This window comes from Bactrocera oleae, chromosome 3 (genome assembly GCF_042242935.1).
Source record: "Bactrocera oleae isolate idBacOlea1 chromosome 3, idBacOlea1, whole genome shotgun sequence".
NCBI classification, from domain to species: Eukaryota; Metazoa; Arthropoda; class Insecta; order Diptera; family Tephritidae; genus Bactrocera; species Bactrocera oleae.
The window spans coordinates 20,075,747-20,090,645 of NC_091537.1; the positions used below are offsets into that span (position 1 = coordinate 20,075,747).

Sequence of the window (14,899 nt, forward strand, 5' to 3'; positions counted from 1 at the left end):
ACGCATCGACGTCCAGTATAACGAATACTTCGTCTCTTATTAAACTGAACGTCCATCAGGCATTACTACGGATCAATAGGTACAGGTATGTCGGGACAGCCGGCCAGTATAACCTAAACTGTTACCAAAATAATGGTTCAGTTCCCGGTATCGAAGAGGATTCGAATGATGTCCAACCACTTAATGGTTGATATTAGAAAGAGCTTGTTTTGCAGGGTTACAAAATCCAACTTGTGCAAGAATTTTGAATGTACTGTGAATGGACCCAAAACGAGATGGCCACCGATCCCGATTTTCTAAAGAAAATTTTGTTCGGTGCTGAATTTTGGTTGAATGTTAATAAACAAAATTGTCGCATTTAAAGTGATGATAATCTACAAGCTATTGTTGAGACGCCGTTACACCCTAAAAAGTCACTGTTTGGTGTGCTCTATGGGCAGAAGAAATCATTGGTCGATATTTCTTTAAAAATGAAGCCGAATTATAATGTTACAGTCAATTGGGAACGATATAGAGCCATGATTAATGACATTTTCGGATGTAGCCAACGAAACAATCAGTTTATTGAAGGAAATGAGGGCATTATCTTGCGTCGTGGGCTTGTGGCGTAGCTTCAAAAATAGTGCCATTTAACACCGCTGGACTATTTATTGTAAGTTTATGTGAAGTCGATGGTCTATCCACATGAGTCCGAAGTTATTGAGTCCTTCGAAGAGAATGCCTGGATTCGTACAAAAAGTGATCAAAAATTGCGCTTCTCGGCTTAAATGAATCAAACCAGTCGCGGCGGTTATCCTGAGATCTTTCAAACGAAAGTATGATGATTGTTCTCTATATACATATATCCGCTTTTGAAGTAAGGCTTTCCCAAAATAATCTAAACTTTATTTCGATAAAACTACTCTCTAAAATCTTAAATTATTTTTGTGTTGTGACACAGCGGTAAACTCATAAAGGTCCCACAATCCAAATTAGCTTCGAAATAAAATTGGATTGCTAATTTGGAAAAAACTCATAAAAGAGTTTAGTATCCAAACGTTTGTCTTTTGAAAATATGCAAATCAATGTGTTGAGTTTATTGTAAAATTATGCACACCCGCCATTCTTGGAACGCACAAACATTTCGCCGTGATTTTTATAGCGTTCCACATACATTAGAAGCATTTGTTGAAAAGTTGGTGGTTATTTTGAAGTGGTAAAAGCTCTGCTTTCGCTCATTTTTTTTCTTACCCACTTTGGAACTTATACATGCATGCATATATTTATTTTGTTATACACACGTGCACACATACATACATGGATATAAGCCACCTTTATATGAACTTATGTGTGCAACATGTAATGTTTGCCGTTTTGTATGTTTTATGGGAGAACGCACTTAAGCCGGCATTTACATATGCGGTTACACAACAACAACAAATAGTTGTCGTCAAAGTGTAACAGTTAAAAACTTTTATAGTGATTTTGCTTCTAATAATATAAATATATGCATATGCAAATATAGATGCTTGGTTATATATATGTACATATACTAACATGATACATTCATACCTGAAAGACAATCATACGTATCTACCTATATTAGGGTGTCCGTTATTTCTCAAGTTGATTGTGTTTTGCAAACGCTCACTAAAGTTTCAGCTTTTACTCGAAAAATAAGGATCCAGCGTAAACAAGCTCTTTATTTTAAATTTAAACCGTTTTACTTTTTCCTAGTATATAACATGGGGTTTTTTGTTATTTTGCATTAAAATAATAAATCTAAAACCTCGAAGAAGTGATATTCAAATACAAAATTTTTCGCTCTACAAAAGAAGTATTCATGATATTTTTCATAAGAACATTTCTTTCAAAGTTATAAGCAGTTAAATTTATACATCAAATGCTCAGTATATTCATACATGTGATTTAGGTATACTCGTACATTCTATGTTGCGCATACGACATGGTGTCCCATATGAATACAGTATGGTATATATGATGCATAGCTTGAACTGCGTATAACTTTTAAAGCAATGTTTGTATGAAAAAATTTCTTAAGACATTTTTTTGTGGAGCTAATTTTGTATTCGATTATGACTATTTAAAAGTTGTAGATTTATTTGCATTAGATATAAAAACTTTAAAGTTAAAAAAACGCATATAAAATATATAGAAATAAAAGTAAAGTGATTTAGAAACGGTTTAAATTGAAAATAAAGAGCATGTTCAAGTTGGTTCTTTCTTTTAAAGACAAAAACTGAAACTTTAGTGGGCGTTTACAAAAAAAAAATCAACTTGCGAAATAGCGGACACCCTAACTTATATACATATACTATAACTTCTATTGAGAAAAGATGTCCAAATTTTGGAGATAGATTTGTATATAGATCGGCTCATACAATTGACGCATATGCTGAAGCAGCTTAAATTTAACCTAAATGAATAATAATTCAAAGATTAATTTTTTTGTTCCTTTAAACTATGTAATTAATTAATTTATACCTCTTTTATGGAATAGTACGACAATTTATTTAATTGAAAGAAAACTAACCTTCTTGCACAATATTGTGGGCTCTTGTAACAACTTAAAAAGCGCGATAGTCATGAGAAAAGAAAAAAGATACGAAATAATTTCGCGGCGTTTGTGGTTAGCTTTGATTTCGAAAATGAGCAGAGTCGAATTTTTAACACGCGCACAAAACATTTAAACCACTATAAATCAGTAAACAAATGAGCTGAGATACTCAAATTTAATACAGAATTCAGTGAGAAACTCATATATAAATAATCAAAAAACGTTGATGGTACACTGGTACTTGTATACTAGTGTCTATGGTAGTAAAATAACTTAGGCATGCCGGGTGGGATATAGCTTCATATGAAATAGTTGATGTCGAATATTGGGCGTGGTACCGCTCAATATGGTAAAAAGTCAGAACTCACAAACTTTTCGCCTAATTTTATGAATTTTTGGTATGTCGCGTTCTATTGACTTTATTAATTTAGATAATGTTACACTAATGTTTTTCAATGCTACAAAGTAATGATGTTCATTGTTCCGGTTGACTTTATTTTGTCTATAACAGCTACGGTATGAATGTCCAAATGAAAGTAAATATGTGTATTTTTTAAAGCTTAGCGTAATTTGGTGCCTGAAATCAATAAAATATAATTCAAATCCTCTCAATAATAAAATTATAGCTTTTGATGCAATAGTAATAAATAGTTAATGGGAAAGTTTTGTTGATCATACCTTCGTTTAATAGCTAAAATACAATAAATCGAAGGTCTGAACTGCCTCTTGCCTACCGTATGATTGACTTTCTAAGCTATATATTATATTAGCCAGAAAGCAAAAAAATAATGAGTCCCTTATCATAATGTGATCGGTTCCGAAAAAGAGTCATATACTATTTGGTACTAATGTGAAGAATAATCTTACTTCTGTTAATCAGGTATGCTTTAAAGTAGATATATTGGATATTAATCAAAATATTTTAATAAACTATGTGGGTACAGGTCTTATGTCATAAATAAATTATATAAAAAAAAGTCGGTCACAGCATAATATGTATGCCTACGGACTAAGCTATCTCCTCCTTACTTATTTCTATAATGTTTCAGTATATCTCTTAACAAGTTTCGGCTGAGTTTAGATCTTTTTTCTTTCCCCTAACTACATAAATCCATTAATAGTAGGTATTTTTACAAGCAAAAATTTGAATTCATTTACCAAAGCCACTTTCTCCATTGTAGATTACAAAGCTACATACAAAGCTAATAAACAGGTGGGGACTTTTAGGATATTTGTTATTGGCTACACTTTCCTCTGCGCCTAAGTACAAAGCAAAGTTATGTCATGTTTTTACAGGTACAAGCTTATTTACTTTAAAGTCTGTACACCTACATATGTATACACACATATATACAGACATAAATGTACATGATGCATACATAACTTTAGAGCCAAGTAAAAAAGATACATAAAAAAAGAAAAATGAACTTTTTATACTGAAATAATAAAAACTCATTTTAAACATGTAGGTGGATATGTGTGTAAGTGCATATGGGAATGCTTAATGTGTCAACGCGGAAGACTTTATATTACATTTAGCTTTATGTAAGGAGCGAAATTGCTTTCGTGTACCCAGTGCACTACTGCATGCGTAGTTTGATTTTTTTGGCAGTTCAGTTCAATGATGCAGAGTTGCAGTTTTTCATGAAAATTAGGAGTGGACATCATTGAAATTAAAAATATGAAGTAGTAATATTTATGAAAATTTAACTCTATTTCTTACAAGGCAATAGTTCTCTAAGCAGAAACTTAGACCTTAATCGAGTGCACGCCACAAATTTGGGATTCCAATAGGTAATCATGCCTTCATTATATCTGACCTCATTTAGAAACAAGTTTCTTGTCGGCTCCAGCTGACCAATCCTGAATAAATTTATTATATCTTATCGTCCTTATAGTTAGTTAAACAAATGTCAGTTATTATTAAAAATATTTTTAAGAATTTTCTACCGAAAAATTAAGGATATTAGCAGTTGTTGACTACATCAATCCCAATTCAAATTCCGAAAAGAATGCTTCTAATAGAACTTCGTTGAATTAAGAAAAAAGTCTCGTTAACCTTTAATGCAAAATTTAGTATGTTGATATCTCAAAGAATGATAATTTGACCACTCCATTTGCCGAAACTAATTCTGAGTTTTTAGCCGAGATTGTAAGGCATCGTACCAGGAAACCGTAACTGTATACGAAAACATTCTGTCAAATCATGGTATTTGACCAATTTTTGTCTCTACTTACCAAATTATTTTCAGCTAAACCATTTGAGTCTGTTTTATCAGCTAATCTGGGCCTTAGCTAATTTTAATTGAAAAATGTCCTTACTCGATCATAAACCAAATGAATATCTCGTACATTAATAACATTTTTCGGCGACAAAGTCTAAAATCAAATCAAATTTTTAGCCCAAATGCAGGTATCTTGTATCCAAATAGTATACAACAGGATCTTTTGACTTTTCGATTTTCTATACTTACATATTTCCGAATATTTTATGCGGTTTTCGGCAGCCCGTTTTTGTTCGGTATTTTGTTGCTTACTTGCCCTACCTGTTTGACAATCTATATTTTATTTCATAATAGTGATTGACTACGGCAGTTTTTTACACCCTAGACGGATAAATTTAACTGGTGAGCTCCATTAGTGTGACGAGCTGAACAATATACGGCCATTATTAGTAGTTTTGGCGATAACTCGGCTTAGGTTCCAATTAAAGAATTTTTTTTTCGCGGGTTTACCCTTACACTTTCTAATTTAGATTTCGAATTAGAGTAAAGTGATTTAGATTTACATTTTGGATAGTAATGTGACAGTGGCACCATCTAGCGTGCGTAGAATTATATGGAGAAACACTGTTTTAGTTTTCATAAAACTCTTTTCAAAATTTCATCACAATGAACTTAGTGATTCAGAAGTCTATAGAATATTCCATTTGATCAAAATTGATCCGGACTGTTTAGCAGCTGTTTGCTTACGACGAAAGTGATTTCTACGAAGAGTTTGCTTGAAATTGTGTGTTTCCAATTAAATCACGCCTACGGAATCGGGAACATAAGTATTTGAGTGGCACAAATCATGCAGTGAAAGTCGTGAAGGTATCGTAAACTTGCCTCAAGCGTGTCGTCGACCCGCCTCTGTTAATGACGATAACATCGTCAGTCTTAGAAAATTGTGGTGTTGACATCAAAGAGATAGTAGAGCATATTAACATCACCAAAGGATCGACTAACCATTTTGGTTATTGTTTTGGGTATGGACCGTTTTTATGCTAGACTCGTACCAAATTAATTGTATATTTTGCATAACTGACATCGAGCAAGGTCATAAGAGAGCTGAGTTTGGCATTACATTCATCAAACGTTTCATTATTGCTTACGAGACGCGGTGAAGTGTATGGATAATTGTATTAAGTATTGGCATGTTTGTGTTGGCTCAGGCGCCTAATGTCAAGGTGTTAATAGAGAATTGTATTAAAATACGTGAAAATAAAGATTTTCTATAATAGTCTATTTGATCAGGTGGTATACTCAATACTACAATACATTTACTTTCGTAATTATGATTTTATTGTGGCATCAACGTTCACTAAATTCCCGTTTATATATCCTTAATCACTAAAAAAGTAAGCTCCCCCTGTAGATTAGTGCATGGGTATAAAAATTGTTGAGCTACCACAAATACTTCAAACACTTTAGAAACAAAATGACGAATACTTTTATTCATAAGTGTATGCGGTATATGTAAGTATGTATTGTAAGTAAACAAATATTTTCACACAAAATCATTCGCCTCTTGTTGATGACGTTGACAAGCATATGAATTACGTGGCAAAGTGCACTCAAGTGTTGCACAATGTGCAATGCACAAGTACATACATACATATGCATACATATTCAAGTATGTTTGTGTACAAAATACCACCAGACGTTGACAACCCTATCTTAAATTTGACAGCTTGCAGAAAAGCTGTGCTGTTTGTGGGAGCTCAAAAGCTAAGGAGAACACGTGGAATTTCACAGATATTGGAAGAGTCTATGTTTGTACATTCTAGAAGCTAATAGTGTCCTCTCTACATATATGTAAAATATGTTTTTCATTACATTTAAAAATACCTCTAACTGCTGTTTTTTCAAAGCTCTCTACTCAAATGATTTTATTCCTTATTTTATTGACTCATCCTTTTTGCATACATTTCATACCAGTCTGGATACAGTTAAGAACTGGAGATGGCAATACAATTTTATGAGAGTATGATTCTATTAAAAAAGAGGCATGCCAGCTTGTGCTATAAAATTAAAAAAATAAAATGCATAAACAACGTTGAAAGAATAACAACAAACAAAGTTACAAAAGAGGAACATGCGATATGACAGACATCATGGAAACAAGCATATAAAGTAGTATATATGCATAAGTGTAAAGTAGAAAGCGGTTGACCACATCAAAATATGGGTCAAATGACTTCCTTGTCACTTAGAGTCAACAATATTGTAAAATATTTGGACAGTCTATGTCATAGTTATCAAACGATTTACATATGTATATATTGTACATAGAAATACACATCTAAATGCATACTCATTCCTCATTATTACTTGTACGAGTATTCAAACGCATAAGTGAGAGCCAAAATGCATTGATTGCAATAAAAGCTTTATTTTACTTACACGCTTTTAATTATCAGTCCATGGATTTAACCTATTAACTAGAGAGTAAAATAAGTTAATATCACAGAATATAAAAACCCGTCCCAAAAGTGGACTGTATTTCTGATCAAATAAATGAAAAGCGAGGGTTACGATCCAAAAGTAGAACATATTTGCTTTATAACACATTTTTACGTGAGGTACTTGCATGTCGATAGAACCGTTAGCTCATAAAAAACAGAGCTTATGCTTTCCAAAAAAAACATTTTAATTGAAGGTCTCCATAAGTATTCTAATTCAATTCTATAATACCAGCCCGTTTGGACCCCACAGAAGAAGTCAAACTGATTAAAACTACAAAAAAAAAAAAACGTTAACTTCGGCTGCACCGAAGCTAGAATATCCTTCGCAGGTCCATTGTATATAACATAAAAGGATATAAAATGATCTTTATTCTGATTTTGGTCGGTCAGTTTGTATGGCAGCTACATATATGCTACAGTAGTCTGATCTGAACAATTTATTCTAGGATTGTACCGTTATCAAAAACAATAATGCCTGTCAAACTTCGTGAAAATATCTCCCTTTATAAAAAAGTTTGAAATACAAAATCATGATTTTGATCGTTCAGTTTGTATGCCAGCTATATGCTATAGTAGTCGATTTCGGCGGATCTGACAAATGAGCTTGGAGCTTGGGGAGAAAAGAAGGTGTGCAAAATTTTAGATTGATATCTCAAAACCTGGACATGGCTAAATCGACTCAGCTCGTAATGCTGATAATTTATAGTATATATTATATATATAATATTATATATAGGTTTTAAGGTCTCCGCTGTTACCTTTTAAGTATTACAAACAACGTTGTAAACGTGGTATACCCTGTTCAGTGTATAACAAGGTTCACAAGCTTAAAAAATCGGAACCAAAATTGGAAGCTATTCGATGTGTATTACTCAAAATGCATTCTAAGTTGGTTTGAACGCAACTAGTTTGCCCGGTTTAGTATGCTAAAAGAGAGAGTTATGTTCCAAAAGTGGAACGTAATCACTTTGTAATCGCCACTTTCTTATGAATCATAAGTTATGAGAGATGCTATTATTTGAGGCACAATTTTTCGACTGTTTACAATTGAAGGACCTTCTTGGGTTCATATGGAGTAGCGATAAAATCTTTTAACAAAAAACATTTCAACTGGAAATCTGGGATAGTATTACGCATTAGGTTATGTAACAAACAGTAAAATATACCAACTTGGACCTCTTCGAAACAGTGAAATGATTAAATTAAAATTATTAGCAAACTACAAGTAGTAGGAGGTTCTTAAGTAATTTAGAGTAGGTGGGGTTGGAACCCTCTGAAATTTTAACTACTCGGAAAATATGCTGAGAAAATCAGAAATTACAAAATAACAGTTCGATTATGATTTCATTTCTATATATAATTAAATTTTTAGGAGAGTTTTTCAGAGCTCATAAGAATGATATGGAACGTTATAACATGGACACCATGGACAAAGGAGGACGTTGGATTAGAAAGTTGGCGCTAGAGTGGGCTTCCTTGTGAAGTTAAGAACCTGTGTTTTTCGTATTTCTTAGATATCCCTTACTTTCGCTTTTATTACCAGTAATTTTCGTCTTTAACACTTTCAAATCTGTGCAGACTGTACGTAATCAAAAAACTTGTCTCCTTCAGTTTTTGTGTGCCTCGGTTTTAATAGGTAAAAGTAGCACTTGTTGTAAGTGAGGCTCTACGTGGAACCTTGTGACTTATTGTACATTGCATTGTTGTTGTTGTTTTAGCGGCTTACAATATTCCCCACGTATATTAAGGAATGTAGCCGAGTCTATGGTCCTTAGTCTGATAAAAATCTGGGTTCTTTCCAGTCACGTAAGCCCAAAGTTGTTGAAACGGCTTAAAGTGTAATCAATATGGATGCCGAAAGTTGTTATAACTTTGAAATTTTGCTTAACTGTTTATCAGGAGCCTTACAAGTAGAAATTACTGCAGTTTCGTCTCATTTAGTTTGTGGATTTTAATTTCAATTCTTGAGAAAATTTGCTGTTTCTACCATGTCTCTTCTTACACTCTTTCGTTTATTTGATGGCAGAGGCATGAGTACTTCAGATGCTACACTCAATCGTTTTGGCTCTTTAACTATAGCTTTGCTAAACTATTGGCGTCATTTTTCCGAAACAGTTACGCAAGAATCCCTCAACAATAACCATAATAACTTTCATCAACTGTTAAATGTAATAGATTCCAATTTGATTTACCACTCTCACAACCGCCTTTGGGTATAAAAAAAACTTGGTCCCTATGGAGCTCAATATCTTGAAATCTGCCTACTATTTTTAGCGCGTACAAAAATCGACATTAAATGGCAATAACTATGTATATACATATGTACATACACATACATATATTTCACATTGCAAGTCAGCATTGTTGGTGTTATCACTTTATTAGCGCTCCGGCCTTATTCTTCTTATTCAAAACCACTAGACGCTAGTTCTTTTATTTCGACATTTTCCATTTCATCACGCTCCCGGTCTGAATTGGCCATTTAAGAAAAATGAGAAAATGATTACGTTGATGGCGATTTGACAGAAATGTGTTGGACGCCGCTTAGTTATGCTTCGCTTGCGGCATTTGCTGCAGTGCTTTGTTCCTCTCGTAGGCAGTTTTACAACGCGCCATTATGTTGGTACTGGCTTACTCAGAGCCATTCAGTTATATCTGCATGCAGGAGGTTTTCTCCTTCGCTTATACTCTTCTTTTCCTTCATATGCAAGGGGTTCGCTAGTAGTTATGGTGCAGGATAAGGGTATCGTGTTCTTTTATCTTCAATAAGGGAGTAGTTAGAGCCTTCGGCTAGTTAACGTGCTGGATGGCAGTCAAGCTGTAGATATGTCAGGCTATAAGCATTGTTGTACCGCTGGCTAAATCACACAAAATCGCTGACATGATAATTTTTCCTCATCATTTACTTTCGACTCATACAAGAAGGTTCAAACATACATAAAACCTCATGCTCTTTACTTTTGCAGTTGTAAATATGTACAACTTACATAATATACGGTATATACGCATAGTGGCGTAATTGAAACCACTTTCTGTTGTAGAAAAATGCGCTCCATAATAGATGGCGCTTAATTGCATTGTTTACCCCAATGTAATGCGTATGTAGGTATATGTGTAGCTACGGTATTTCCTCTTTAATTATTATTATTTTTCATCCATTATCCGTATCCACAAAACTAATTTTGTCCAATCTGCGACTCAGTTATGTAATTCCCTGGACGAATATACAGATATATTTGTCAAAATATAGGGTGCTTCTTACGTTACATGTATACCATATTATTTAGCCTGTCAAATCAGTCGTGTTTGACAGTTATATTTAGCAAACTTTGGTTAATTGTCATACAAAATGGGCATCCCTACTACACTCTAAATTCTTCGAAATTTATGACCAAAGTTAGATTTCTGTCCGGCAAGCCATATTTATATGTAATTTTAATGTCAAGGTCCGAAAAGATTATTTAGGCCCCTTAGACTTATAAATAACTATTTGCAAAGCGAAGTCATTTTTGATCCATAAAACTAAAGATGGAGCTGCAGGCAAATGATGACCACTTTTTGATTTCCCATATTAACGACTTTTATTTAAATGCTTAAAGCTTAAAACAGTGTAATCATTACATTCTAGGAAGAACTTTGAGTAACCGAATGATAGTAAGAAATGGAACTGCCAGTCCGCCATGTAGGTATATAGTTTGACTTTGGTAGACTGCTTTTTGTGTGGACTCGCCATGTCAAAATTATGCTGATAAAAAAGCATTACCTACGATTATTGATCAGAAAAAGTATACAAATAGGAATGATTGACAGTGAATAGTGAATGATGTGGTAATGAGCTCCGAACTCCGTTTAAACCCAAAATTTCATAAAACTTACTAACTAATGAAGCCAAAATGATTATACCTGTATACGAAATAACCTTTAGGTTAAATGTCTGATCCTTAAGATGGAGATCGCACTTGAGCAACTAAATACAATGAAGCCAGAAAATAGTATTCTTGTAATGAGATCTTATAAGTCGATAAAACGTTTAAGGTCAATACAAATCTACTTAAGCGTTTTACTCCCACCAGCTCAACAGGATGCCTGAAGGTGTAAGTTCCCAGGTGTTTAAGCCTTGATCTCACAAAGGTGATACAATCAAAAAGAGGTGTTGAGATGTTTCTACTTCGCATGCGGTAAGACTATCAATCTTATCGTGTGGACGCCGATAGGTCTTAACGACCAGTTAGAAGCTTAACAACTAGGCAAAGACTTATCACTTGGTGACTCAATGCCTTTTTTAGCGAGATTAGTTATTCCTTAACTCATTAATCGTGCGTTAAATGCTAGTATGGCTGCTCTACTTTCAGGATAGTCACCTTAACTTAAGGAGGCTACGCTTCGGAGCAGTAGATCGGAACAACCTCGGTTTGAAAAACGTTATAAGTCCGGAAACCTAAAGCTAATGTGATATTTATGGGCAATATACTCATCCACCTACCCCCCAGTTACAAGTTTCGACCCAGCCATAAATAAGCTCCCACTCCTCCAGTGGCTTCTACTCACCCATATCATAGAGTTTGGTCTGGCGACTACATGATTCAAAATTTGCGGTATAAAATCAAAGCGTACGAGGATTCCAGGTTCAGAGTCACGGTCCTTTTAAAGCCCAGCTCTGTCTTATCGCAACGTTCGCGGTCATCTCGTGTTATTTAGAATTTGGACATATATTTAATTTCTATTATATCGTACAATAATTTAAAAAAGTCTGATTCTAAGGGATTCCTTTAATAAAATACTGAGTCGATCTTTGAATATACTGGATGGAATAAATTATTGTAAATTGTCTGCTTTCATTTAGATCAAATTTAGCGACTTTACTATTTCGACGCAGAATACAGAAAATTATGGTTGACTGTAATCAACACAAAACACTAAATTTTTACTGTAAGTCAAGATATGCATTTTTGACAAGAAAAGCGTTGTCTTAGAAAATCACCGTTCAGAGGCAGCTAATCTCTAATGATATCTCTGAGGCCTGTTAATGAAAAATGTTTCTGGTGAAAAACTAACAATCGATTGGAAGTGGTACCTAGTTCAAGTTTAGACCCCACAACTTTTCATTAATTTATATTTAAATTTTCTCGGAAACTCGGAAATTTTAATTATTCCATATCTTCCGCTCAATTTTTCTAACAGCTCGGCGGCAAATGCAGCACAACAATGAAATGCCTGTTGTCAACATGGCCGCGAGTAGAGTGGATATCAACAAATTATTGTTGTCAGCAAACGAAATCGAAAGTGAATTGTGCAGCAACTTCAAATCGGGCAACGAAAATCAAACAAAGCACAAAATGCCAATGGTTTGGACAATACAGACATTTGCTTGCGAGCGCAATCAGCCATCGGCAGAACAAATGTATTACAAGGAACCGAAACGACTGTCAAAAGTGTCACCCATTACGCATGAAAGTGAGTCAGTTGCTCATCGCGCTTTTACTGGCCTTGCTGTTGGTGTTGCAAGCTGAAGTTGTTGTTGGCACGTTGGCGATTGCGGAGGTGGCGACAACATCTACGACAGCCACATCTGTCAATTTTAAAAGTATTATACGCATCGGCGACGGCAATATTGTTACCAGAGTGAGTATCAGTTTGATTATAAGAATTTAATAGATGTAATTTTCACTTAACGTGTACTCCCTCTTATTTTTGAGGTTAAGTAATAAAGACAAACAAACTAAAGAGTATGTGGATATAATAATACGCTTTTCTGGTTTAATGATATTATGTATATGTAGGCACAAAAGTCACCTCAAATACTATTAAGGTTGATCATAAGTTTAAGAAATTTTATTTTAAGGTTCATAACAATTTTACCATTAGTTATATTTTACTTAATCCAATTCAGCAAAATACGGCAGTTAATTTATAGTCGTAAAATATGTAAAATCAAACGATAATCAGGCCTTTTCATGTTCTACGCTATCAATGAAGGCGTGATATCTCAGTTCATCCGAATGGAGGACGAACTATTTGAGTAATGGCAGACATTTTGAGTTAACAAAGTATTTAATGGACTCGAACCAAGTTTGGTAAATAATATTCCGACGAAGAGGTAGGCTGCCACATACGAGGGAGTCAAGGTAACTTTAAATTATTTGCCAAATTGAGCGTCCATGTCCAAATAAAAATTTGGAGCCGTTGAAGACTTTTTTGCAGAAAGTGATCAAACAAAAATCAGTCAACCCATCTAGAGAGCGGAGTCTGGAGAAATTTTGGAAAGCGCCAAATTTTATCCGAAAACTGTATGATGAATAACTCAGAATTATATAAAATCGGTGTGAGACGAGGACTGACTTTTAAATAACGTCTTTTAGAATCTTGTCAACCATTTAGATTACTTCAATGGATAATAGGCATCATCGAAAATTTCGAAAAAACTTATCAGAAATGAGACATAAAACGGGTTTTGAGAGGTTATGACTATATTCGTTTTTGTAGATAATGGCAAAATTCTTTAATATCTAGTTCTACCAGAAGTTAATCTTCCTAACTTGTTCCGTAAATCTTTATATATCACGATACAGAGCTACATCACTAAACATCTACCTCTTTAGCTCTATTAGTTTTTTTTCGATGTTGCAAAATATTAAGTCTGATTCAATACATACTCTACTTCTACAAATTTAAGAGGGATTTTAATATTATTTGTAAGCTTAAATTCGAATATTATCATAACAAAAAGTCAGCTGTAATTTCTAAATCGACTTGTTCTGCCCTATCAAAATGACACACGAGCCCATTTAAGGGAAATTCTATAAATAAACACGAAATATCTGTGTTTACATATGTACTTCAAAATAAGGGTACAAATATGGTAGCACTTATTTACGCTTACGAGCGCGCTGTGAAAAAACCGAAACGGAACTGCATGCTGACAGCACGCTTTTTGCACACATCACACGCTTAGACGAGCACCAAAAATAAACGAAATCTACTCTAATGTGGATAGCCTTTTAAAAACTAAGTGGAATAGCGTTATGATATTAAAGCGCAATATTTCTGCAGTAAAAATAAAATATTCGCCACAGTTGACTGCTCGTTTCTGAACGAAAATCCGCAAGCAAATCACTTGCAATTCCCGAAAGTTATTTTTTTCTCCATAAAAAAAATGACATTCACGCCCACTTAGCCAAAAGTTCGGTTTGGTTTTGATTGTTCAAGTTGCGAAAGGGGAGCTTTTGAGCGCTTTTTATGAATCAATTCGGCGTTGAAGGCCAAATGGTTAAGAAATTCCTCATTCAAAGCAGTTCTACAAAATGCTATATATCACAGATTGCGGAAGACTACCAAATAATGAGAAGTGGCAACATCATAAAACTGTTCAACTCTCATAAAAATTATGAAGAGAGATTGCTGTTCTATTAGTTATGACGTCATGACCTGTCAAATGCACTTTAAGCAAGAAACTTAACTTTGGCTGCACCGAAGTTCTAATACCTTTCACAGGTGCATTTCTTATATCATAAAAGGATATAAAAGATTTTTATCTTGTTTTTTGTCGTTCATTATATATGACAGCTATATGCTGTAGTGGTCCAATCTGAACAATATGTTCGGAGATTGTAGTGTTA

General features: G+C 34.1%; 1 protein-coding gene across 1 annotated transcript in view; it reads left to right on the forward strand.

The window, feature by feature from the left end:
- The window catches only part of LOC106615632 (probable G-protein coupled receptor CG31760), a 28,743-nt gene that overhangs the window by 6,337 nt on the left and 7,507 nt on the right, over positions 1-14,899 (forward strand). The window contains 1 exon segment of the mRNA XM_070106204.1: positions 12,465-12,905. Coding sequence (XP_069962305.1) covers positions 12,489-12,905 — 417 coding nt within the window. The 5' untranslated portion in view covers positions 12,465-12,488.